We start from the raw sequence: 27404 nt of genomic DNA, 5'->3' as shown, positions 1-27404 counted from the left end.
AAACTAAGCTGGAATCCATGGACCCGATATTAGGAGGGAGGTGGGTTGCCAGCGGGGGGTCGACAGGGTGCGTGGGTAACCCGCCCAGTAAAATCGGTGGGTTCCCCACACGATCGCAAGTAAATTGAAGCCGCTTACCTTGGCTTCCAGGTTTCACGCTGGAAAGCTGCACAGCGGGCGGACTGCGCACCCGCATCATAGGCTGTCAGCTGGAGGAGCCCTATTTAAAGGGCCAATCCTCCACTGACTGATGCTGCAGAAAGGAGCCAAAATTACAGCATGGAGCAGCCCAGGGGGAAGGCTGCTCCCAGGTTTAATGATGCCTCACTCCAGGTCCTACTGGATGAGATGAGGAGGAGGGGGAGGACAGAGATCTTCTCTCTGGTGCACGGGAGGAAGTGGCCTACCTCTGCCACCACGAAGGCCTGGCTCGAGGTGGCAGAGGAGGTCACCAGCACCACCAACATATCATGCACCTGCATACAGTGCAGGAGGCGCTTCAATGACCTAAGTAGGTCAGCCGAAGCGAGTACACTTACTCATTCCCCTACACTCCGTCTGCCACATCACCGCCCCCACTTCACATCTCCTTCTGCACTGCCAACACTACTCTGTCACATCACCTCTCACACCCACTCAAAGCTCATCCTCATCTTACAAGGGTGTTTGAGGGTTTGTCATGGTTTTTACTTATATTTGATTTCTGATCAACTCACATTACATATTATATTGTCACCACTACTGCCATGACTTGGCCATTCTTGACTGGCTTGTGCAATAATGCCCTTTCATGATGTTCTCCATGCACACCCTTGATGCCACCCATTGGGTCACCCTACAGTGTTTGTATGTGTAGTTGCACGACTATTTTGTGCAGGTACCTGTTGCGCAGCACCGTGTTATGTAGCTCCACGTGGTGGAGGTGGAGGTGCCTGGCGAGGCTGGTGATGTTTGTCATCCTCCAATGGATTGATGAATGCAGCAATGGAAACCCCCCCCCAATCCTGACACTGTGAGTGTGAGGGGGTCCACAAAGTAGGTAAATGTGTTTGGACAGCAGAGTTTAAGGTATGATTTAATAATTTGGAGTGTGGAGACAACGGTGTGGCAGGCAAAACTTTGTCTGAGATGACAGAGTGTCCTGCTGCAATGAATGAGGGTTTACCCCGCACCTGTTAAATGGACCTTTGCAGCTGCCACTGGCTGCTGGCTGCAACACGTCTGTTTAAACAGGGAGTGTTTCCCCCAGCATGGGAAACACACTCTGGGTAGTCCAAAATCCAAATCCTCCTAAAATCTCCAACTAATGAGGTCTATAAACAACCTCAAGTACCCAGATAATGATCTTAAGTGGGATCCTGCCGGCTTTGATTGCCGGTGGGAGTCCCACATGCGGAGGCTGCGGCACGCCGATTCACGTCATTGGGGAACCTGGAAGTGGGCGGGTTGGAGCCGGGCTCCGGACCCGCTCCGGGAATCCTCAATTTTAGGAATCCCCTGCCACGAATGCACCCGCTCGGCTATCCAAAAATTGACCCCCATGTCTCTTTGTCCTAGGGAGACAAGCTGTCCTAGAACTTGTGTTAATAGTAAACATCATTCTGAGATCCAGTTGATCTATTCCCTTAAAGATATTAAATACCCCAAAAAGGTCACCTCTAAGCTGTCTTTCTTTTTGATGTAAACCGTCCCAGTCTGCTTCATCTTTCTGTTATACTTCTTCCTCCTCAGGAAGCTCCAAGGCAACTCCCCTTTTAATTGCAGGATTGTGGAGCATGCAGCAAATTATTACGAATTTTGACACTTGCTCTGGGCTATACTGAAGTATTCCTCCAGAGCTGTCCAACTGGCCCCTACTATTTATGATCCTTTCTAAATTTGGCATTATTAGCAAACTCGGAAAACTTTAACTCCCCTTCCTATAAATTATCAATATACCTCAAAAATAAATTTACAGTTTAAACTCACCACAATCCCTCCCCCAACTCTGGTTTTCCCCATTGCTCAGCTGAAGATGGTGACATATGCAGGGTACAGTTCCATGGCCGCTGACAGCTTTCCATTACTTCGCCCAATTAGCCAGTGAGCCTGAATACAGAGGGCAGATGGGATATTCAACCTGAGGGACCATTATAGCTAACCATTGCAGCCAAGTCCAATTCTGTTCTCTCTCAGCATCCACACCCATACACTTCCGTTGGGGGTTAGTGGATAGTGATCAACAGCAAAAATCCTGGACTCTTATTCTCACCCCCCCCACCCTTTTCAAACTTAGAGATGCTAAAATCAATTGTAGCAGCCCCACATTTTTCAGCTGAATTCAGCTAACTCAGGGATTTGAATCTTTGATCTTTCTAGTCTCTGTGTCGAAGTACCATAGTGTATTTATCCACTTAGCCTTCAGGGAGGAACTGGGCAAGTTAAAATCTGATATATTGGTAATTTTGTACATGGCAAATTGCACTTTATTGATTGACTCAAGAAATTATTTACATGAAGCTACATCCATTGTGACTTGCTTACAGATGCGACTTAAATAACAAAAATTACAGCCATCCATTTGACAAATTTTGTGATTTTTAAAAAATTAAGATTGGGAAATGCCAATATGATCTTGTCAACAAAATAAAACAAAAATAGCACTGAGTTTTGCAGTCACCCAATAATTGAGTGTGAACTTCCTTGACTTTGAAACAAGCAAGGCAATGTACAATTATAAGCTGGAAGAACAACAGTATGACTTCCTTGTCGTTATTGCCATATTACCAGACAGACAGCAAAATTCAGTAGTACATTGAAAATCTGCGTGATCGAAGATTTTTGCATAGCAGGTTTATTTATTTAAATATAGAGCTGATGTGACCGTAAATTTTAAATTTAAAAAATAATTACAGTATTGTGTCTTTAAAAATTTCAAGAACTAGCTAGCTACCAGACCTATCATCCTATGAATGAGATGCTGCTGTATTTTTTATTTGTGGTTCATTATACGACTAGCTTTAATTGCAAGTTTGAAACCTCAAGTCACATAATTACACCACTTTGTAATAGTTTTAATACAGTACCCCATAGTAATTACAGCAGGGACAAGGCAATCAGCTTGTAATTCAAGATTTCTAAAAGTGTACAGTCTCAATACAGTACATTTCCTATTTAATTGTAAAATTCAAAATGTACCTGTTTAATCCACAGGATATGTTGGAGGCTCTTAAAGCCTTGTCTGTATTCTTCACTGAAAATAGTTTACGTACCAGGAGAAATCTGCGAGGAGATATAGAGCGACGCAGCTTGTCCATTAATGAAGATTTTGTACATGTGTTCAAAGAAGTCAAAGAGGTATGTAGTCAAACATCTCTTACAATGAAGAGGATTTATGGATTGTGAAGTGTTGATTGATGGTGTTTAGATTGTTGCATAATTATGAATGAAGGTCCTTTTTTAGAAAAACTTCAAAGAGAACAAATTGGAGCAAACGGAGAGTGAACACAATAAGTCACATTTTGCATCTTTGTATCAACAAAAATGTACCTATCTGTGTTCATTAGGAACGTTTTGTTAATTTCCAACAAGGTTGCTACATGGTGCTGAAGTAGAGTGTTTCATCTTGATAAAGAGAGAGAGAGAAGAGATGATGTGATCAGACCTGAGCTTTCTATTTTATTTAGGTAATCACAATGAAGAACATAACAAAAGTTGGGGGCATGAAAGGACCATTAAGCTTAAATTCTCTCATCATGGGATAATTGAGTTTTGAGTAATCCTAGTATTGTGCCTTGATTATGTTGTCTGGCAGATTACTCTGAACATCTGTCCTAAATGTACTTTTCACCAATTGATCTACTCTATTTCTTTGGTGTACTTTGAAACAGTAATGTGGATTTTCCATGCAGAAAGAAAATAAAGAATTTGCATTAATATGGTGCCTTTCATGACACAGCCAATGAAGTACTTTTGAAGTGTAGTGACTGTTGTAACTAGAGAAATGCGGCATACAATTTGTGCACAGCCAGGTCCCATAAACAGCAATGAGTTAATGACCAGATAATCTGTTTTGGTAATGTTCGTCAAGGAATAAATGTTGGCTAGTTCACCAGGAGAACTCCCCTACTCTTCATCGAATAGTGCCATGGAATCTTTTACATCCACTTGAGAGGGCAGGCCTTGGTTTCAAGTCTCATCCAAAAGATGACATCTCTGACAGTGCAGCAATTCTTCAGTGCTGCACTGAAGTGTTGGCCTAGATAATGTGCTCAAGTCTCTGGAGTGGGCCTTGAATCTGTGACTTTCTGACTAAGAGGCCAGAGTGCTACCACTGAGCTAAGGCTAATAATTATAAATGTATTTTGAAGTTTCCCCTTAACAGACTGCTTTCTAGACCAAAACCTTCAGCTTCTTGATTTTTTTTTTTAATAGTTTTACACTGGAATCAGTCTTATAAATTTTCTAAATGTTAAATATGTGTTCATCAAGATGAAGGATGCTAGTGCTGGGAAATGGAAGTCACCCATTGACAAATTAGTGGCAGTTTTTTGTCCATTACGGATGGATTGAGACTACCCAAATTCACTTGCATAATACCCTTATAGCCAACATCAGTCTAAGGTGGATTTAAACCCAGGTCCCAGAGGTAGAAGGGAACTTGTGTAACCCACTCCACCCCAGTTCTCTCTCTGTACATGCTCTAATGCATTTTCTTTTTGTGCTGTAGTACCAAAGCTGAACATGTTATAATAAATGTGGCTTGAATTTTATAATAAATGTGCACTGAGAGCCTTACCATAACTTGTGTACACTTAAGCTACATTTACACTACAACTGTAGTGACAATGCAAAGCAAACCTACTTCGCACCAGCGCTGTAGTTGTAGTATAAGTCTGGGATTAGCGTCCAACCTGACTCTGGAGCAAAATGGAATGAGACTCCCTCCTCCAGGTTGAGCCCTGACTCTAGACATAACTTCAGTTTTACATGACGACAAACCACTTAAAGTGGACAATACAGTTGCACGGTAAATGTATCCTTAATTTCCACAGATCTGGCTATGTATCCTAGCATTCAGTTTGCTTTTGAAAATTAATTTGTTACATTTCTGGACAGTGAAAGTGGTGTGCCTACTATTATTTCCAGGTCATTAAATCTCTCTATGCGAATTAACATCCATTTATTTTGTATTTATGTTCCAGACTTTTTTCAACCCATGTGTAATACTTTATATTTATTCATACTACATCTTGTTTGTAATGTGTCTGTCCAACTACACAACCAATTGAAATCCTTTTTCAAATCTTTTTGCTGCGTGTTATGTCTCTACTGCTCTCTCTATTTTAGCAAGCTTGACCAGCTTATGATTGTTTTCGGTAACCAGGTTATTTATTCACAACCCAGATATCCCTCAATGTATAGGAGGATATAAGGTGACCCATACAGTCCTATTGTCTGAAGGAAGAGTGAAAGGCAACAGCAAGGCCCCACTGCCATTAAAAATAGTTCTGTACACAGAATGCTTTCTCAATTTACAAAAAAGCTGATAGTGTAAAATGTATTTTTCTTAAAACCCAGTCACTTTATTTGATCCCTGTAGTTGGTTAGTTTAGGATCCTTGATAATTAGATGATTATATTTTTTCTTTTAGCAGAGCCAGTAACTTTGTCCATTGAATTTGCAAATGGGTTGAGATTACCAAATAATGATCACAACATAATTTACTTTCTTGTAATATATATTTTTGGGTTCACTATGGTTTATTTGTTCTGTGGGGGCTTTTATAGTTGCATTATGGAGATTATAACCATACTGTCCTTCAGTGCCTTGAACTAGTTACCGTAATAAACCCAAAATGCAGAATTGAATTTTCATTAACGTTAAAAAGTTTAGTTTTAAACCAGCAAATATTTCGTTTGATACGGTGAACTTCTTCTCTTCAATGAACACTGTCTTTCAGAGCCATGTTTAAAGTATGTTAGGAGGGGAATGTGTAGTGTTCTCTTGTAAATAGGGTGCTTTAGATATTCTAGTGGAAAGAAAGTCCCCAATATGCATTTTGTTCACATGTTTAGTGTTTTATTGACTTTAAACAGAGCTTGTAGCCAAAAATGTACAGACCACTCCAATTTTTAACCCAAATTCCTAGGGTTGTTTCTGAATATTCTAAGGAGTCTTCACTGCTGACATGGTGTAATGACTTCTCTGAAGTATAATTGGGAAGTTTTGGATCAGAAGACTTGATTGGGAGGTCTGCAGTACCTCCTTGTTAAAATTCCTGGGACCCTGAGCCTGGGTGAGGAGAAATTCTGCCTAAACTTAGTGCATTCTTTGGTGTTCACATTTTTGTTGGTAATCTTGCACTGAATAAATCACATAATCCACAGATTAAGACTTCATGTTTTGTGTATCTCATCATATTTGAATTTTTAAAAATACTTCAATCCCTTTTTTCATGCAGCTTTACTGAGAGGAGGGGGACTGTAAGGTATATACGGCTTATTTTTCTAGTTTTCACAGGCCTTGACAGTGGGTTCACTTGCTTGTTCACCATTTTTACCAGAGTATACACATGGGCTGTGGCTGACTTGGGGAGGAGGAAGGATTTACAATAATGTGAAACACAGCCACACCATTAAATTTTGATTCCAAAAGATACCATATAAAGAATAATTAATAACAAGAAGTGATTACAGGGAGGTGATGGAAGTTGCTTCAATCTTAACCATACTTGGAGTTTAGAACATGTCATAAACCATAAAAGTACAATTGAAAAATGTTTATAACTGTGATATGAATCCCATCAAGAGGTTATAGTAATGTAAGCACTTCTATTTGGCCATAATTTTATAATAAACAAATATATATGCAAGCACAACATATGCTGTTGAGTTGGTAGAGAAGTTTCATTCTCTGTCCACCTCCACATGCATTTTGGTTGTTTGCGCCTGGGAGCCCTTTTCTATTAACCATTTTCAGCTGAACTCTGCTCCCCTCCTTCTCTTGCTCCCCTTCCTCTCAAACTCCTGTTTTCAACACTTTCCATTTCTCTGTCTCATGCACCATGTCCTTCTTGTCCCCCCCTAAGCCACCCTCTGCTAACTGCTAATCACCTTTTTGCAACGCTCCTCGCTGGCCTTCCAAATTCCATCTTATACAAACTCCAACTTCCGCAAACTCAACTTGTCCAAAACTATGCCTCCCTCATCCAATTCTGCATTAAGACCTGCTCACCAATCACACCTATCCTTGCCACCCTCCACTGGCTCTGTGCCCTCCAGTATATTTAATTCAAATTCCTTGTCCTCTTTTGTCGTTCTCCCCAAAAACACTTTGTTCAGCGCTGTGTAGTAATGCATGCCTGCTGCTCTTCTGACTTTGATCACTTTTGCATTCTCCACCCCCCCCACCCCAGCTTCATCTGGTGGCAGAAACTTCAGCCATCTTGGTCCTACACCGTGGAACACCCTGCATAAACTCCTCTGCCTTGCTAACTATCTCGCCACCTTCAAAAGCCTCCTCAAATACTACCTCTTCAGCCGTGGTTTGGTCACTTCGACTAAATCTTCCGCTACTACTTGGCATTTGTTCTTGTCTCTGTGCAGCACCTTGAGGTGTTTTATTATATTAGAAGGGCTCTATTTTAGCACCCACGATCGGGTGCGTTCCTGGCGGGGGGGCCTATGAAAATCAGGGATTCCTGGGGCGGGTCGGGAGCCCGGCTCCAACCCGCCCACTTCCGGGTTTTCCACTGACGCGCTGACATGCGCGCGCAGCCCCCGCATGTGGGACTCCCGCCGGCAATTAAAGCCAGCGGGGTGCCACTTAAAGTATTTATTTTGGTATTTCAGGTCGTTTACAGACCTGATTAACGTGATATTTTAGGAGGGTTGGGATTTTACAAACAACTGGGACTGTTTCCCGTACTGGGGGAAACACTCCCAGTTCAAATGGACATGTTGCAGCCATCAGCCTGTGGCAGCTGCAAAGGTCCATTTGACAGGTGGTGGGGGGGGGGTGGGGGAGACCCTCACTCATTGCAGGAGGCCACTCTGTCACTTTGGACAAAGTTTGGCCTCCACCACCCTCCTCCTAACAATCAAATTCACAAACTTGTACACTTACCCCGGTGTCCAGACACATGTACCTACCTTGCGGACCCCCTCAGATGTACATCTTCCAGATGGGGGCTGCCGTAGCTGCAGTCATGACCTCCTCGGAGAGCGAACAGCATCACCAGCCTCGCCGGCCACGCTGTCCACCTCTGACACGTGGAGCTCCACAACACAGTGCTGTGACGCATCCACCTGCACAGCAGGAGGGAGGGCAACCGCAGAGAGAGATGCGTCGCAGAGGGCACTACCCTCGCCACAGGGTCCACAGACTGAGGCTCAGCTTCCTGGACCTCTCTGAGCAGCAGTGCACACGGAGGCTCAGAGTCACTCGACATGTAGTCGTGGACATCTGCAGCCTCCTTCATGCCGAGCTGCTCCCGGCTGGCCCGAGCACCATCTTCTTACCTGTCGCTGTCAAAGTCACCACTGCCCTCAACAACTTCTCCACCGCATCCTTCCAGGGTGCCACCGGGGACATCGCTGATGTCTCTCAGTCGTCTGCACAAAAGAGCCCTACAAATACACCTACACCCACTCTGCAGTGACACAATGGGTGGCATCAGTTGTGGGTCTTCAGAGTGATCCTCAGGAAAGGGCATTATTGCACAAACCAGACAAGATTTGCAAAGACGTGGCAGTAGTGGTGACAATATAATATGTAATGTGAGTTGCTCAGAAATTAAATATAAGTAAAAACCATGACAAACCCTCAAACACCCTTGTGCATCCCCTTCATGCTCACGACACGTTTGCCTTACTCTTCCTACTGCACATATGTGATGCATGTCCTGTGGCTGCAGCACAGGTAGTGGCAGGTTGAGTGAGACTGACCGTGAAAGAGATGCATGAGAGGGTGAGTATGAGATAGAGCCATGAGATTGTATGAGGATTGGGTTGAGTGGTAGTGGCGGGATGAGTACTGGCGAGGTGAGTAAGTGCAGGTAAGATGAGGATGAGGTTTGAGTGGGTGTGAGGGGTGATGTGACAGAGTAGTGTTCGCTGTGCAGAAGGAGATGTGGGGTGGGGGCGGTGATGTGGCAGACGGAGTGTAGGGGAATGAGTAAGTGTACTCACTTTGGCTGACCTACTTAGGTCATTGAAGCGCCTCCTGCACTGTATGCAGGTGCGCGATATGTTGGTAGTGCAGGTGACCTCCTCTGCCACCTTGAGCCAGGCCTTCTTGGTGGCAGAGGCAGGCCGCTTCCTCCCACCCGCCGGGGGGAAGATCTCTGTCCTACCCCTCCTCCTCACCCCATCCAGTAAGACCTGGAGTGAGGCATCATTAAACCTGGGAGCAGCCTTCCCCCTGGGCTGCTCCATGCTGTAATTTTTCCTATTTCTTGCAGCATCAGTCAGTGGAGGACTGCCCCTTTAAATAGAGCTCCTCCAGCTGACAGACCTTACTGCGCATGCGCAGTCCGCCCGACGCGCAGCTCAGCAGTGGGGAACCCGGAACAAGAGGTAAGTGGATCCAATTAGCCTGTGATTGCGCGCAGGGCAGACTGATTTCACCGGGCGTGTTACCCAATCGCGCCCCCCCCCCCCCCCCGCCGCGAACCCGCCGCCATGGTAATATCGGGCCCGAAGTGTTCTATAAATGCATGTTGTTGGTTTTGATTTCGCTAAGCCATGAACCACTAGCAGGCAACATGGTTCTAGACCTCTGCTAATGCTGCTCTAAGTGATGAGTTTCCTTCCAACTTTTCCATATTCTCTATGGAAAGACATTGCCCCCTATCTCTATCCGCACAAAAGTGTAATGCTTTTGTTATCTGTTATGCTGTTAACCAAAATATAATTTTGTTTTGAACGGAAAAATAAATCTCATTGGGTTTATGTTTTTACTTTATGACAGCTATGTAAAATGGCATGTTGATTTCACTCTCTCATAGGAACTGGAGGGTGTGCATGAAGATGTCCAGGCAATGAGCGCCTGCTGTCAGGATATGACCAGTCGTTTAAAGGTAAGGCATAAGAAACCCATACCTCACACAGAAGGCATAGGAACATGGCTGGATTCATATTACACAGGATGTCTGATGGGTGCTGACTACTGTTAACTCTTCTATTTCCACATGACAAGTGTGTTGTAGCATTTTGTGGGTTAGGGTTAGGTTTGGCAGATGACATTCATTACCTAATCTCGTACATGAGACTCTGATAAGGTCAAAGCACGTGACCATTCTCTGCCAGCCTGCGAACAGTGCAGATGTAAGTTGGTTGTGGATTCCTTCTGCTCCAGTGGAGTGCTTTGTGCCTAAAGGCTATTTTACACCTCAGCAACAAACAAGATTCAGAGCATTTTCAGTCACATAGAATTTGTTGTTTCACATTGACTTAACATTCAACAGCAGCTTGCATTTATTTAGCACCTTTAATGTAGTAAAACATCTTAAGGCACTTCACAGGGGAGTAATCAGACAAAAGTTGACACCGAGCCTAGAAGGAGACATTAGGACAGGTCACAAACAGGTAGGTTTTAAGGAACGTCTTAAAGGAGGTAGAGAGGCAGTGAGATTTAGAGATGGAATTCCAAGCTTAGGGCCTAGATGGCTGAAGGCATGGTCGCCAGTGGTGGGGTGAAGGAACTGAGAAATGCACACGAGACCAGAATTGGAGGAACATGTCGATCTTGGAGGGTTGTAAAGCTGGAGGAGGTGACAGAAAGGGAGGGGCGAGGTCATGGAGGGATTTAAACACGAGGATGCGAATTTTAAAATCGATAACCACCTGACAATATCACAGCAGACATCTAAAGTACTAGTTTTATGCATATGCATAATTTTAATTTGGATGTTAATTCTACATTGTTTTATGGCAGTTTTATGTCTTAGGGCCTTGATGCTTTGGAAACTTTCCAATGTATATGTTCGTGTTGATTCCAGAGCAGTAAGAGCAACAAGAGAGCAATTCCCCAGTTGTTTGGCAATGCGCATAGAGACTGGGCACATGGAGCCACTTTGCTGATCAGCATAGGTGGCCTGAGCTGTTCGGTCTGCAAGTGAGCAGAAACTGCCCGTTCTTGATTCAAAATATAAAAAACAAAAGACTTTATCCCATTCCCTTAACCTTCACATTTAAGAGATGACTATTAATGAATGCACAATGACCCAGAGCTTTTTTTTAAACAACTGTTATTTAGGAGACCTGATTGATTGGTTTGGTTGAGAGTATAATTTTAAGAAATAGACCAATGGAACCTTAATGAAGCAAGTAGAAGCATATTTCTATACAATGTAATATATTTTTATATTCATGGATCTCCATGGTTGCATTAAACATTTAATTTTTCATTATAATTCATTGTTGTACTAATGTAGTCAAATAAATATATCATGTTTGGGATGAGATTTTTTTCAAGATAGTGGATTAGGAGTCTAACAGCCATTTATGTATGAATGCAGCTCGTTGAAGTGGCACTCATCTGCTCAATATGTTTCATTGGTATGGTTCTTAATGAATACTTTGCGTATGTCTTCCCAAAAGAGAGGGATGATGCAGATATTATAGTTAAGGAAGAGGAGTATGAAATATTGGATGGGATAAACATAGTGAGAGAGGAATATTAAGGGGATTAGCATCTTTAAAAGTAGATAAATCACCAGACCTAGATGAAATTTATCCCAGGCTGTTAAAAGAAGCAAGGGAGGAAATAGCGGAAGCTCTGACCATCGTTTTACAATCCTCACTGGATACAGGCGTGGTGCAGAAGGATTGGAGGATTGCTAACGTTGTACCATTGTTTAAAAAGGGAGAAAGAGATGGACCGAGCAATTACAGGCCAGTCAGTCCAACCTTGGCGGTGGACAAATTATTAGAATCAGTTCTGAAGAACAGGATAAACCGTCACTTAGAAAGGCACGGATTAATCAAGGACAGTCAGCATGGATTTATTAAGGGATGGTCGTGTCTGACTAACTTGATTGAATTTTTTGAGGAGGTAACAAGGAGGGTCGATGAGGGTACTGCGTTTGATGTAGTCTACATGGATTTTAGCAAGGCTTTTGACAAGGACGTGGCAGACTGGTCAAAAAAATACAAAACCATGTGATCCAAGGGAAAGTGGCAAGTTGGATCCAAAATTGGCTCAATGGCAGGAAGCAAAGGGTAATGGTCGACGGGTGTTTTTGTGACTGGAGGGCTGTTTCCAGTGGGGTTCTGCAGGGCTCAGTCTAGATCCCTTGCTTTTTATGGTATATATTAATGATTTAGACTTAAATGTAGGAGTCATGATTAAGACATTTGCAGATGATACAAAAATTAAGGAGGAAAGCTGTAGACTGCAGGAAGATATCAATGGACTGGTCAGTTGGGCAGAAAAGTGGTAAATGGAATTCAATCCGGAGAAGTGTGAGGTAATGCATTTGGGGAGGGTAAACATGGCAAGGGAATACACAATAAATGGAAGGAAACTGAGAAGTGTAGAGGAACAAAGGGACCTTGCTGTGCATGTCCACAGATCTGTAAAGGTAGCAGGACAGATAGATAAGGTGGTTAAGAAGACATATGGGATACTTTCCTTTATTAGCCAAGGCACAGAATATAGATGCAGGGACGTTATGCTGGAACTGTATAAAACACTAGTTAGGCCACAGCTTGAGTACTTTGTACAGTTTTGGTCACCACATTACAGGAAGGATGTGATTGCACTAGAGAGAGTACAGAGGAGATTTACGAGGATGTTACCAGGACTGGAGAATTTTAGCTATAAGGAAAGACTGGAAAGGCTGGGGTTGTTTTCTTTGGAACAGAGGAGACTGAGGGGTGATTTAATTGAGGTGTACAAAATTATGAAGGGCCTAGATAGAGTAGGTAGGAAGGACCTATTTTCCCTTAGCAGAGAGGTCAATAACCAGGGGGCATAGATTTAAAGTGATTAGTAGAAGGTTTAGAGGGGAGCTGAGGAAAAGCTTTTTCATCCAGAACGTGGTGGGGGTCTAGAACTCACTGCCTGAAAGAGTGGTAGAGATAGAAACCCTCATCACATTTAAAAAGTACTTGGATAGGCACCTGAAGTACCATAACCTACAAGGCTATGGACCAATTGCTGGAAAGTGGGATTAGGCTGTGTGGCTCATTTTCGGCCAGTGCAGACACGATGGGCAGGATGGCCTCTTTCTGTGCCGTAAATTTTCTATGATTCTATGGTTTCTGTGGTTCTTCTATGATTATTTGTGATGTGCAGCAAGCTAAAAGCAAATCTGGTATAAATTACGAGCTTGGCGATGAATTAAAGGCTCATCTAAACAGTTTAATAAAGAATGGGATCTTCTTGTGCTGAGCTTTGCATATTTGTGAGTTATTTTATTTGTCACTTCTATAGACTGTTCAAATTTAAATAGCATGGTTTCTATTAACTTGTAGGGCAGCTTTATAATCAAATCTTAAGTTGCTTTTAAGTTGTAATAGCGCTGTCGACTCCCGACGTGAGAATTCCATGCAGTCAGCGGCATCAAATGTAAACCTCTGCCCCACGTTGAGTTGGCTGCAGTAGAGACCCAATTTTTGCTGAGTCGCCAGACCTTCTGCCCATACTCAAAACTCCTTTCACTGCCTTGTAAAATATAATTGTAAACAATTTTACAACACCAAGTTATAGTCCAGCAATTTTATTTTAAATTCACAAGCTTTCGGAGATTTTCTCCTTCCTCAGGCAAATGTTTCAAGAGCTCCTTGAAGCCTACGCATTTATACATATTGAACAATACATGGTGTTTACAGACTGCCCCTGCAACTGCCCGTTGCCAAGGCAATCACCGTGTTCAGACAGAGAGGTGTCACCTGCAGAACCCCCGAATACACATTCAACAAAAAAACAAACAGGGAAAAAAAACAGAGGAAAAAAACACAGAGAGAGGCAGAAACATCCGGAAGGCAGAGAGAGCCAGCAAATGACCCATTATATTAAAAACAGATAACATTTGTTCGATGGTGGGGTAACGTGTAGCGTGACATGAACCCAAGATCCCGGTTGAGGCCGTCCTCATGGGTGCGGAACTTGGCTATCAATTTCTGCTCGACGATTTTGCGTTGTCGTGTGTCTCGAAGGCCGCCTTGGAGTACGCTTACCCGAAGGTCGGTGGATGAATGTCCATGACTGCTGAAGTGTTCCCCGACTGGGAGGGAACCCTCCTGTTTGGCGATTGTTGCGCGGTGTCCGTTCATCCGTTGTCGCAGCGTCTGCATGGTCTCGCCAATGTACCATGCTCTGGGGCATCCTTTCCTGCAACGTATGAGGTAGACAACGTTGGCCGAGTCACAGGAGTATGAACCATGCACCTGGTGGGTGGTGTCCTCTCGTGTGATGGTGGTATCTGTGTCGATGATCTGGCATGTCTTGCAGAGGTTACCGTGGCAGGGTTGTGTGGCGTCGTGGACGCTGTTCTCTTGAAAGCTAGGTAGTTTGCTGCGAACGATGGTCTGTTTGAGGTTGGGTGGCTGTTTAAAGGCGAGTAGTGGAGGTGTGGGGATGGCCATAGCGAGGTGTTTGTCCTCATTGATGACATGTTGAAGGCTGCGGAGAACATGGCGTAGTTTCTCCGCTCCGGGGAAGTACTGGACGACAAAGGGTACTCTGTTGGTTGCGTCCCGTGTTAGTCTCCTGAGGAGGTCTATGCGATTTTTTGCTGTGGCCCGTCGGAACTGTCGATCGATGAGTCGAGCGTCATATCCCGTTCTTACTAGGGCGTCTTTCAGCGTCTGTAGGTGTCCATCGCGTTCCTCCTCGTCTGAGCAGACCCTGTGTATTCGCAGGGCCTGTCCATAGGGGATGGCCTCTTTGACGTGGTTAGGGTGGAAGCTGGAAAAGTGGAGCATCGTGAGGTTGTCCGTGGGCTTGCGGTAGAGTGAGGTGCTGAGGTGCCCGTCTTTGATGGAGATTCGTGTGTCCAAGAAAGAAACTGATTCTGAGGAGTAGTCCATGGTGAGCTTGATGGTGGGATGGAACTTGTTGATGTTATCGTGTAGTCTCTCTAGTGATTCCTTGCCGTGGGTCCACAGAAAGAAAATGTCGTCGATGTATCTGGTGTATAGTGTTGGTTGGAGGTCTTGTGCAGTGAAGAAGTCCTGCTCGAACTTGTGCATGAAAATGTTGGCGTATTGGGGTGCGAATTTGGTCCCCATGGCTGTTCCGTGTGTTTGGGTAAAGAACTGGTTATCGAAGGTGAAGACATTGTGATCCAGGATGAAGCGGATGAGTTGTAGGATGGCTTCCGGAGATTGGCTGTTGTTGGTGTTGAGTATTGATGCTGTCGCAGCGATGCCGTCATCGTGGGGGATACTGGTGTATAGTGCCGAGACGTCCATCGTGGTGAGAAGTGTTCCTGGTTCAACTGGTCCGTGGGTACTGAGTTTTTGTAGGAAGTCTGTAGTGTCACGACAGAAGCTGGGGGTTCCCTGTACGATGGGTTTCAGGATGCCCTCGATGTATCCAGAGAGGTTCTCACACAGGGTTCCGTTGCCTGATACGATGGGACGTCCGGGTGTGTTGGCTTTGTGTATCTTTGGGAGGCAGTAGAAGTCTCCCACGTGGGGATTACGTGGGATGAGAATGCGTAGGATGCTTTGAAGGTCTGGATCGAAGGTCTTGATCAGTTTGTTGAGCTGGTGGGTGTGTTCTTTGGTCGGATCTGCGGGTAACCGTCTGTAGTGTTCCTGGTTGTCCAGTTGTCGGTATGCTTCTTTGCAATAGTCTGTTCTGTTCTGTATGACTATGGCTCCTCCTTTGTCCGCTGGTTTGATGACGATGTTGCGGTTGGTCTTGAGAGCGTTGATGGCGTTGCGTTGTGCTCGGGTGACATTCTGGACTGTCTTCTGAGTGCGGCCGATGAATCTGGCATTGACGCATTTCCTGACAGCTTGAGCATACATGTCCAGCCGAGGGCAGCGACCCTCCGGAGGAGTCCAGTTTGACTCTTGTAAAATATACTGTATAGATCTGTGTGTTTATGTCATGATGCAGTTGTTGAGTTTGAAATATTCCAGAATATATAGTAATTGTGTCTGCTGAAGGTACCTGGATGTGTACACAACATGTTTCCATTTCAGGAACTGACCTTCATGGAGGAGGGGTGGATGTAGGTCCTGAGACCTGGACTTGGACCAGATGTCAAGTTAAAAGTGCCTCCAGTTTATTTAATCCTATTGATACATTGTAAATGGTGTGTCATTGTGGGTGCTAGCATTTTTCTCAGCAACTGTGCGATCGAGAAAGGAGGAAAACCCAGGATTTCTGCTTTTAATTTTTTCCTGGTGATTCCTACTGGAAAGTGGTGCAAGTGAATGTCTGGTGAGGACAAGAGTAGCTCAGATATGATGTTCACTTTGACTATCTTGAGGATGCTCTATCTAGTATCGCATGGACAGTTGCCGCTGGGCTGAAGTTCCAAATGGATACCATGCCTATGGAACTATAGCACAACTTGCATTTATATAGTACCTTTAACATAGAAATGTCCCAAGGTACTTCACGAATAGGTGTAAGGAAAACAAATGTTGTGCTGGAAAGATAGATTAAATGGGTGACTGAAAGCTTGGTCAAAGAGTTGAGGTTTGAGAGGTGGAGGGACAGAAAAATGTAGGTAGGGAGTTCCAAAGACTAGGACTGAGGCAGCTGAATGCTTTGCTGGTAATTATGGGGTGAAGGGAGCGGAATGCGCATACCTGCTAATGTCACTTTCAGAATGGCATTGGCATTATTCTGGAAACAGGTTACCCGTCCTCCCTCTTAGGGGAGATGCAGTGGGGAGAAGGTTAAAGCTGCATTTTGGCTAGAAAAATCAAATGTGTTGAAAGTAATTTTCATTCTTGACTTAGACTTGTACAAGTGATCCGCAGTAAAATATTTATTTGTGTCAGAATTGTTGATTTTGTGTTATCTAAAGATATTAGACCTTGGATATATTTGATTTTTCTCAGGTACTTAACAGCAAAACACATTTTTCTGTGTTTATTTCCAGCTAGCAAAGGAACAGACACAAGATCTGATCATCAAAACTACTAAGCTTCAATCAGAAAAGTAAGTAACGTACATGCCATTTCCAGACCCACATATCTTACTGAGGCTATTATATGTAGGGGATTGGGGGTTTCTTCTTGTGTTTAATTCAGTCACTTTAAAGGTTTGTGTTGCATTGTATGTCAGCGTTGCTCTGAATATCCAATAAGAATTCCTGTGCATTTTAATCTGTATTTCTTCAATGAAGCCTGGAAGAAGTTGGTCATCTTTAATAATAAACACGAGCTAGAGGGTCACAGGTTGTATTTACATCATAGTGCTGTTGCTGATGGCAGCCCTGACTTTGATGGCAGTTCCGTAAACTAATTGAAGTGGTGGTGGAGTAGAGAAACGCTGAAAGAGAGGGTTAATTCTTCTGGACGTATTAGCAGCAGTGCTGGAGCTCCATTGCAAACTGCTGCCATTTTTTTTCTGACCATGGCGTCAGTGGGGTAGGTCCTGTTGCACCAAAGACCAGACAAACACAAGCACTTGTATTTGAAGCAGTTCCACATAGTAGCATATTAAAGTTTTGGGCAGGAGACTACCAATGGTCTATCTAGCCTACCTTTCCAAATCCCCCATCAGTTTCCTTATTATGATTCTGGAACTAATAGCCCAGCATTCCCATACCTAATGGGAATTCATCCAGTCCATTTAAAAACCTGCCATGGTTTTTCTCTTCCATTGCCCCCCCCCCCTTCCTCCCCACCTGCTGGTAATCTGTTATTTCCATCACTATCTTACTAAAATCTCCCATTTTCTTTTGACACCCTTAACTTTAAACTGTGTCTCCTAGCCCTTGAATCCTTTGTGTGTTCAACAGAACTTTTCTTGATTCAAATTCTCCATACCCAAGAAAATCTTGAAGACCTGTTATCAAGTTCCCCCCTCATCTTCCTCTTCTTCCTTGAATTAAGTCCCAGGGTAGATGATTTTTGCTCATAATTTGGCACTCTGAGTTCAGGAATCATCCTTGCAGCCCTCTTCTGGACTCCACCTGAAAATTCGACATCTTCTGAACAATGTAAATATCTTGTTGTATAAATGTACTCATAAGTACTGGGATGCTGTTGGGAGGCAAGAAGTTTTTGATAAGCACTTTACCAAGAGGAAGGAGGAAAACAAATTCTGAACTAGCATTGACATGGATCATTATCTTGCACCTTCTAGTGGCTGGTCACAGAGGGCTATTGACAAAGCCTGGTGCCAGATTGGGTGTTATTTTGATCAAAGAACTAAAGACTAGTGATGAATCCTTCTGTTCCTTACATTGCTCCTGCTTTTCTCAATTTAACTTCAGCTCTTTGTCACCCTGTTTTAAGAGCTATGTATTCACTATAGCTGTTTTTATATTGCAGTCTGATATATTCTTAGACTTTGCTCAGCTACTTCTTTTGTGCTGAACACCAAAGACCCTCCTATTAGTGAACCCTTGCTCCTTATAAACTAGAGTGTGACTTTATACACACAATATCTGGTAATATAGCATTGGTCAGGGGTCAAATAAAAACCCTTGATACTACAATAGCTTTCTGAAATTGACGCAGCCCTCTTGTGTTGTCGTTTTTTATTTGTTCTCGGGATGTGGGTGTCGCTAGCAAGACCACATTTATTGCCTCTCCCTAGTTGCCGGGAGCAGGTGTGGTGGTGGGCCTTCTCCTTGAACCACTGTAGTTCTTGTAGTGATGGTACTCGCAAAATTAGGGAGTGTTAGGGAGTTCGACGATATTGGCCAAGCAGCAATGGAGGAATGACAGCATATGCCCATCAGGATGGTGTGGACTTGGAGAGGAACTTGGAGGTGATGGTGTCCCCACAACATTGCCATTCTTGTCCTTCTTGATGGTTTGTTTACCGAGAAAGGAGGTGCTTTTGACGTACCCATTAATTGGATAGCTCTTTGAAAGAGCTGGCACAGGCATGATGGGCCAAATGGCCGCCTCCTGTGCTGTATGAGTCTATGAACCTTGGTGAGTAATTGCAGTGCGTCCTATGGATTGTAAAATAACTGCATTTACAATGTCGGAGATGGGGGGAGTGAATAATGGTAGGGGCAACGATCAGGCAAACTGCTCTGTTGTGGACGGTTTCGAGCTTCTTGAGTGTGGTTGTGGCTGCACTCATCCAGATGAGTGGTGAGTATTCCATCACACGTCATTTGAGCTTTGTAGATGGTAAACAGGCTTTGAATGAATAGGAGGTGAGCTACTCATCACAGAGTAGCCAGCCTCTGCCCTGCTCTTGTAGCCACATTGTTAATAAGGCTGGTCCAGTTAAGCTTCTGGTCGATGGTGACCCTCAAGATGTTGATGGTGGGTGACTCACCGATGGTGATGCCTCTGAAGGCCAGGATAAATTGCTTGGCTTTCTCTTGTTCGAAATTGTCATTACCTGGCAATTATATGGTGTGAATATTACCTGCCACTTGTCAGCCCAAGCCTGAATTGTGTTCAGGTCCTGCTGTAGGCTGGCACAGGTCGTTTTATTATCGGAGGAATTGTGAACGGATCTGCATGCTGCAGAATTGTCACTGTACAGCCCCACTCCAGATCTAAAGTTGAAGGGAAGGTCGCTGATAAAGCAGCTGAAGATGATTGGGCCGAGGCCACTTACCTGAGGACCTCCTGCAGCGATGACCTCCTGCAGCGACTATGATGATTGGCCCCCAACAACTACGGCCATTTTCCTTGTGCCAGTTGGGACTCCAGTCACTGGAGTCTTCCCTTTGACCCCCATTAACTTCAGCTTCGGTAGGACTCCTTGGTGCTACACTCAGTCAAATGCTGCTTAGATATTCAATGCAGCATCTCTCGCCTCTCCTCTGATGAGAGTAGTGTTCAGTTAGCAGAAGCATACAGAGAGTGTGACTTCAACTCACGTTTAGTACAGGAAAAGAAAATAGCCAGTATTGGAAAATCACTACAGAAGATTCTACTTCATTTTAGAACTTCTAACTTCTACTTTCTCGAGTACAAAAATAACACAGATGTGACTTTGCTAGCTCTTAGTTATACTAAAACCAGCGCCTGTAACGTATACATAAGCTTTCATATACCAACACAGATGGCAGGAATTTTCTGGGGATTAGTCGTTGTATCTGGGTTCATGAGAACTCAAGCTGGGACTTGCTGTACGGGATATGCTTTTTTTACTTTTTTTTAAAGTTCAAATCTGGAATACAGAAAATGAAAGTGTCTTCCATAGTTGAGCGAAGCTTATCAAATTCAGCTGCTAATTTCCTGAACTCCATCCAGACTCTAGACCTAAACCCATTGCTTTGAATTGATTTATTTTCAGAATAAAGCAACAGAATGTATTAAATGGTTTCTGCTTGCTTTGCGTAGGAATAATGCCATTGAAGTGACAGTTTGCATTTGTTCCAACATTTGGATAACAAATTAGCAGAAACACATAAACAACAGAGATTTTCTCCCAGCATGTAGTAACCAAACTTAAGGTGATTGGACAAATAGATGTTGAAAATATGTAGACTTTTTTTCTGATTTGAATTGTGACAAAACCCCAATCTATTGTAGGTGTTTGTGCTGCTGGTTCTTGAAGTGCAGGTCTTGGTGTCTATCCCATTGTAAACTTGAAGAATTTGCTGAAGCCAGTATTCAGGGAGACAGGGTAAAAAGACAAGAATTTCCCGAATACTGGGCATAGTAAATCCAGAAGATTTATATCGGGGTTGTACGAGACCCATGCACCAATATAAAAGTAGGGTTTGTCTGTCTGCTGTTCCTGTGGAAAGCCCTCATCCTCCTAATGTCAATTTTTTAAAACTTAAATGATTGTGGCATCACAGGGACATGATGAAGTGCAAGGATTTCTCCAGTGGCAGGTTTATAGACTTTGTAAACAGAGATTAAGTACAGCAATCTAAAGATTATCAGAGCTGTTCTGGCTCATTGTAGATAATATTTTCCCCTTTAATGTAGCTGTCAAATACTGATTGTTTCTTATTACAAAACTCAGGTACTATTCTAAAGAAGATAAGCTATTGGGAGTGGTTGAATGAAGTGCCTGAGTAATGCATTAACCAATACAGTTCCTCAGGGCTTAAGAAAAGATCCATTTATCCTGTAAAGTGAGTTATTTGTTACTCTCTTACAGCTCTGTGACTAATAACCAACCTTTATCTTTCTGCACTACTGATTTTCTTGTTAGTATTGTACTGAGAATTGAAAACACAAGCAGAGATTTTGGAAAAGCAATCAATTTGAAGTGTGAAAGTGATAGTAGTCATTTTTAATTCATGAAATTTCATGTCATTTGTAGAGGTTTTGGTGCACAAGTTTTTGAATATATGTTTGTCTTTTAGCTATAAATCACTAGAAAAGAATCAGATCAAAGCCAGAATCCGGAGTCTCTAAATTGCTATTTTCAAATAGTATGATCTTCAAATACTATTTTATCCTGAGGAAAATCCCGCAAATGCGCAGAACAACAGTTTGTATCTTATAAACTTAAGTAATTTCAGTGTCTTGTTACATTCATTGTATAAGATTCTCAGTATTTTCACAATGTTTAATGTGTGCAGAGTTGCACTGTATTTTTGCTAATTAAAAATAATTGAGAAGAAATGCAAAAGTTTGTGTGAACCATTGTACTGTGTTTTATTGACACATTCATATGATTACATGTGGTAAACTCTGGGCACACAATAGCAGACCTTGTAATTTCAAATTCAGTCATTCCCAGAAGTCCTCTCGCCACACGGTTATCCTCTCTTTCGATACTGGCATTCACAGATCAAAGGTGGATTTGTACTCTGGGATGGCATTTATGCTGCCCACCACCAGAATCCCCTTGGTATTAAAGCCATGACTGGCTTCATTCCAGAATCAAATTTGTAATTGAGACTGAAGTTATAGGTACTTGGTAAACATACTGATCAAAATAAAAGTAGTAAACTGGTACTACTTTTATTAAATTGCATAATTTTCACATATAATACATGAATCATTGGTTAGTGCATAGCTATTCCATTCTGCTGACTACACAGCAGGGAAGATGCTGAAATATTTTAATACTTTTGTAGCTTTCGCTCAGTGGTAGAACTCTCACCTCTGAGTCAGAAGGGTGGTTGGTTCAAGCCTCACTATTTCTGTGGCCTGTAAATCTTATTTGATTTGCCTTTTAATTTTTTTTACTTGTTCTGATGGAGGAGAAATTCAACATTGTTTCACTGGTCTTTTGGGCGTAAAGTGAAGCTTGGGGATGAGTTTCGGGTCATGATCTCCTGCGCACCATCTCCCATGAAAATGTGTCGGCTGCCTAATTGGAAGCCGACACAGGCGTTAAGCGCCTTTTGCAGAACGGGGTCCTAACACTGGTTGTAGTACCCTGATTAAAATTTGTGTACAAATGAGTGGAGTTTGCGACATGCAAGTTGCACCTAATTGTACCAAGTCTTGATTGGCCAAACCAGCGGTCCTTAAAGGAACCACGGACTGACTTGAAGAGAGGATAAAGATTTGAAATTGCAGTGCCCTGAATATTGCCTCAGCTAACTCGGCACAGATTAGAAATGAAATCTTGCCTGTTGTGAAATGTTCAACTTGAAAACAAGCTGCATCATTCCAGAAATTTTGATTATAGTCAACTTGATTAATTTATTGTCGTTACATATTTTTGTCTCGGCTTGTTTTTTTTGCCATAGTACACTGAACATAACCACATTTCTGTGCAATGTCAGTAAGGGTGCAGAGACCAATCTCGGCCCAGTATCTGTAGAGTGCAGTGCATAGTCAGCAGATTTAAATTAGACACGCTGAATCCACATTGCTGCACCATATGCATGACCCAGCAAGGAGAGAGCAAACACGTACACGCATTGATCACCATCTTAGCCTGTTAATTTTTAAGAGGAAAGCACGGGCGGGAGCATTGCTTATCTCCTATCACAAAAACAAATCAAAAATAAAAGCATTCAAGAGATTGCATAGGCGTTTTTAAAACTTGACTCTTTGCCAGGCAGGAGTTATACTACACCTGATGGGAAACACTAACTCTAGCTTATGAAGGCTACCACAACACGCAATCTCCCACCAGCTAGCTTCAGGACAATCAAAGCCTGACTTCTGAGCCTCATTACTGCTTTTGCAATGCACAACCAATGCTCTTACATTGCTTCATCTTGAGGTAAAAACAGTAGTAAAACTGCATTTACTTGAGCTCCACTATAATGTTCATCATGGAGTTTCAAGGGTGAAACAGTGATTGAGTCATAATCGGCCATCGGCTACCTTTTATAAATTGGTCATTACTTTAAGTAGCCATCAAACAGCTCTTTTAACGATTGTGCTGTGCATTGAATCTTTACTGTCGACAGCAGCAGCAAAGTGCCTTTTTTATTAATGTGGCATGGGACAGTTTTCTCATTTTCGTTGCCAATTTTCACTCTCATTTTCCTCTCCTACATGCATTAACTCTTTGCTGGGGTTAAGTCATATTTTGATAGCTCACTCAAGTCACTATTGTTCATTTGTGAATCTTCATGGTGAGTATTGACAGGCTATTCGACTGTGGGGAATGTCACGGCGGCACTCGATCTTCTCCTTAGCTAACATGTACATTTACATTGACATGTACATTTGCTTTCTGGCAGAGGTTGCTGCATAGCAATCAGTTGAAGGATTCCTTTTTTTTTTGCCTCTGCCAAACTCAGGGTGCACTGAGGTTATTAGTAGCACCCTTATGCCACCCTAACTCATCAGTTGACCCAACACAGCTCACAGAGGATCAAACCTAAGACCTTCATAGCCTATAAAGCTCCACTAATCATTGGATAAACTCACTGAGCTGTTGGGAGAGCGATCACAGTTCCTAACTGTTTGAATTTTGAAAATGGTCTTGATGGCAACATTCCCTGAAGTGTCTTTTTTTTTAAAAGCATGTTAATTGAAGGGTGAGAAGCTTTTTGTAACCACATTGGGTAATTGAGTGATGTGGTTACAATTTTGAAGTAAATAAAGATCCAATTTGAAAATTGCCTTGTTGAAATGCTACATTGATTCCCAAACGTTTTATTCGCCCAGAAATAATATGCCACCTGACATTTCTGTGTTGTTAAAGATCTGATAATTTTTCACAATAAACATGGCCTCAATTCATAGGCTTATAACGGTCTGCTAACATTATTTGAATCAAATCCAAAAATGGAAAAGTTCTGCTTCACCACATCTTAGCCTGCCACTGCCAAACCCAGCAGGCCCTGATGGTATTGTGTTTTTATTTAGGAGTGTAAGAAAACTGGACATATGTGATGAGCAGGTGCTATTTGTCTGCTCCATTTACTGGATGCAGGTTTCATCACTGATAAGGTTATTGAGAAAGACAAATGATTAATATTACACCCACCGTTCACACTTTTAGAATTCCCACCAGAAGCCTGCTCATATTCCCAATATTATGCCTTTTAGTTCTCTCCTGGCAATTTCCATTTTGTGTTTTTTAAAGAGACAATATACTGTGTATTCCAATTTTTAAAACATTTAAATTTTTACATGTTCAGCTGTTGTCTAAATGAATGAATCTACATCTAACAGCTTTCTTGTACAGCATCAGCACTCTTATTATTTTTTCCAAGTGCATCTGAACCATTAACATTTAAATGGCTAATGCACAAAACCAGAATGCTATGAGGATGATTTGAGATTTTGTATATCAGCCCATATTAAACAATGCATAATAAAAGGTCTTTAAAATTGGTCGTAAAGGGAAAGTGCCTTCATCTGAATTCAAGAGATCTGTATTTTTATTAGCATCTCAACAGTTGAGTTTGTTACGTGCTTCTCCATTCTTTTGACGGTATTGGCTCATGCTGGGGCATGGTTCCACAGCCACTGGCAGCCCTACGTGACCCAAGTACCCATTCTTTGAGTGTGAGCAGGCTAATAAATTGTGGGATATCACAGGTGAGCTGCCTCATGTTCTCACTTGGTGTCTGCACATGCATGCTCTCCAACAGGATAGTGATCAGGTGCATTGATGCTGGCTCAGTCTGCCACTGCCACTGTATTGAAACGGCCTTTATCAAAGTCACAAAAGACATCATGTGTGACTGTGACTATGGTAAACTATCCCTCCTCATCTTTCTCAACCTGTCTGCAGCCTTGAAGTGGTTGACCACACCATCCTCCTCCGTTGTCCAGCTGGGTGGCCCTGCGTCTAGTTCCATTCTTATCTATCCAGTCGTAGTCAGAGAATCACCTGCAGTGACTTCTCTTCCCACTCCCACATTGTTAACTCTGGAATTCTCCCAAGGATCTATCCTTGGCCCCCTCCTATTTCTCAACAACATGCTGCCCCTTGGCGACATCATCCGAAAACACAATGTCAGACTCCACATGTACACTGACGATACCCAGCTCTACCTCACCACCACCTCTCTCAACCCCTCCACTGTCTCTGATTTGTCACACTGCTTGTCCGACATCCAGTATTGGACGAGCAAAAATTTCCTCCAACTAAATATTGGGAAGACCGAAGCCATTGTCTTTGGTCCCCGCAGCAAACTTTGTTCCCTCGCCACCTACTCCATCTCTCTCCCTGGCCACTGTCTGAGGCTGAACCAGACCACTTGCAACCTTGGCGTCCTATTTGACCCTGAGAAGAGCTTCCGACCACTTATCTGCTCCATCACCAAGACCGCCTACTTCCACCTCCGTAACATTGCCCGTCTTTGCCCCTGCCTCAGCTCATCTGCTACTGAAACCCTCATCCATGCCTTTGTTTCCTCTGGACCTGACTATTCCAATGCTCCCCTGGCTGGCCTCCCATCTTCCACACTCCATAAACTTGAGCTGACCGTATCCTAAGTATTAAGTGCCGTTCACCCATCACCCCTGTGCTCGCTGACCTACATTGGCTCCCGGTACGAGAACGCCTCGATTTTAAAATTCTCATCCTTGTTTTCAAATCCCTCTAATGAGAGTTGTAAACAATTTTACAACACCAAGTTATAGTCCAACAATTTTTATTTGAAATCTACAAGCCCCCGGAGGCTTCCTCCTTCCTCAGGTAAATGACATTTACCTGAGGAAGGAGGAAGCCTCCGGGGGCTTGTAGATTTCAAATAAAAATTGTTGGACTATAACTTGGTGTTGTAAAATTGTTTACAATTGTCAACCCCAGTCCATCACCGGCATCTCCACATCTAATGAGAGTGAGGAACTTAAATTAATTAATATCAGTAGAGGAAAAAGTACTTGAGAAACTAATGGGACTAAAAGCCGATAAATCCCCTGGACCTGATGGCCTACGTCCAAGGGTTCTCAAAGAGGTGGCTGCAGAGATAGTGGATGCATTGGTTATGATCTTCCAAAATTCCCCAGATTCTTGAAGGGTCTCAGCGGATTGGAAGGTAGCAAATGTGACCCCACTATTCAAGAAAGGAGGGAGAGAGAAAACAGGGAACTACAGGCCAGATAGCCTGACGTCAGTCATCGGGCAAATGCTGGAATCCATTAATAAAGAAGTGGTAACAGGGCACTTAGAAAATCATAATATGATTAGGCAGAGTCAACATGGTTTTATGAAAAGGAAATCGTGTTTCACAAATTTATTTGAGTTTTTTGAGGATGTAACTAACAGGTTCGATAAAGGGGAACCAGTGGATGTCGTATATTTGAATTTTCAAAAGGCATTCGATAAAGTGCCATATAAAAGGTTGTTACGCAAGATAAGGGCTCATGAGGTTGGGGGTAATATTAGCATGGGTAGAGGATTGATTAAAAGATAGAAAACAGAGAGTAGGGATAAACGGGTCATTCTCAGATTGGCAGGCTGCAACTAATGGGGTGCCACAAGGATCAGGGCTTGGGCTTCAGCTATTTACAATCTATATTAATGACTTAGATGGAGGGACTGAGTGTAATGTATCCAAGTTTGCTGATGATACAAAGCTAGGTGGAAAGTAAGCTGTGAGGAAGACACAAAGACCCTGCAAAGATATATAGAAAGATTAAATGAGTGGGCAAGAAGGTGGCAGATGGAGTATAATTTGGGGAAATATGAGGTTATTCACTTTGGTAGGAAGAATAGAAAACAGAATATTTTTCAAATGGTGAGAAACTATTAAATGTTGGTGTTCAGAGAGACTTGGGTGTCCTCGTACAAGAAAGACAAAAAGTTAGAATGCAGGTACAGCAAGCAATTAGGAAAGCAAATGGCATGTTGGCCTTTATTGCAAGGGGGTTGGAGTACAAGAAAAAGTAAGGAAGTCTTACTACAATTGTACAGGGCTTTGGTGAGACCTCACCTGGAGTACTGCATACAGTTTTGGTCTCCTTATCTAAGGAAGG

General features: G+C 42.9%; 1 protein-coding gene across 1 annotated transcript in view; it reads left to right on the top strand.

The window, feature by feature from the left end:
• cog6 (component of oligomeric golgi complex 6) overlaps positions 1-27404 on the top strand; it is a 117153-nt gene that overhangs the window by 7965 nt on the left and 81784 nt on the right. Inside the window, exons 2-4 of the mRNA XM_067985895.1 lie at positions 3193-3336; positions 9989-10060; positions 17054-17112. Coding sequence (XP_067841996.1) covers positions 3193-3336; positions 9989-10060; positions 17054-17112 — 275 coding nt within the window. The remainder of the gene's footprint in view (positions 1-3192; positions 3337-9988; positions 10061-17053; positions 17113-27404) is intronic.

Source organism: Heptranchias perlo, chromosome 6 (genome assembly GCF_035084215.1).
Source record: "Heptranchias perlo isolate sHepPer1 chromosome 6, sHepPer1.hap1, whole genome shotgun sequence".
Taxonomy (NCBI): domain Eukaryota; kingdom Metazoa; phylum Chordata; class Chondrichthyes; order Hexanchiformes; family Hexanchidae; genus Heptranchias; species Heptranchias perlo.
The sequence above is the reverse complement of the archived record's forward strand: the minus strand, read 5'-3'. Positions and strand labels throughout refer to the sequence as shown.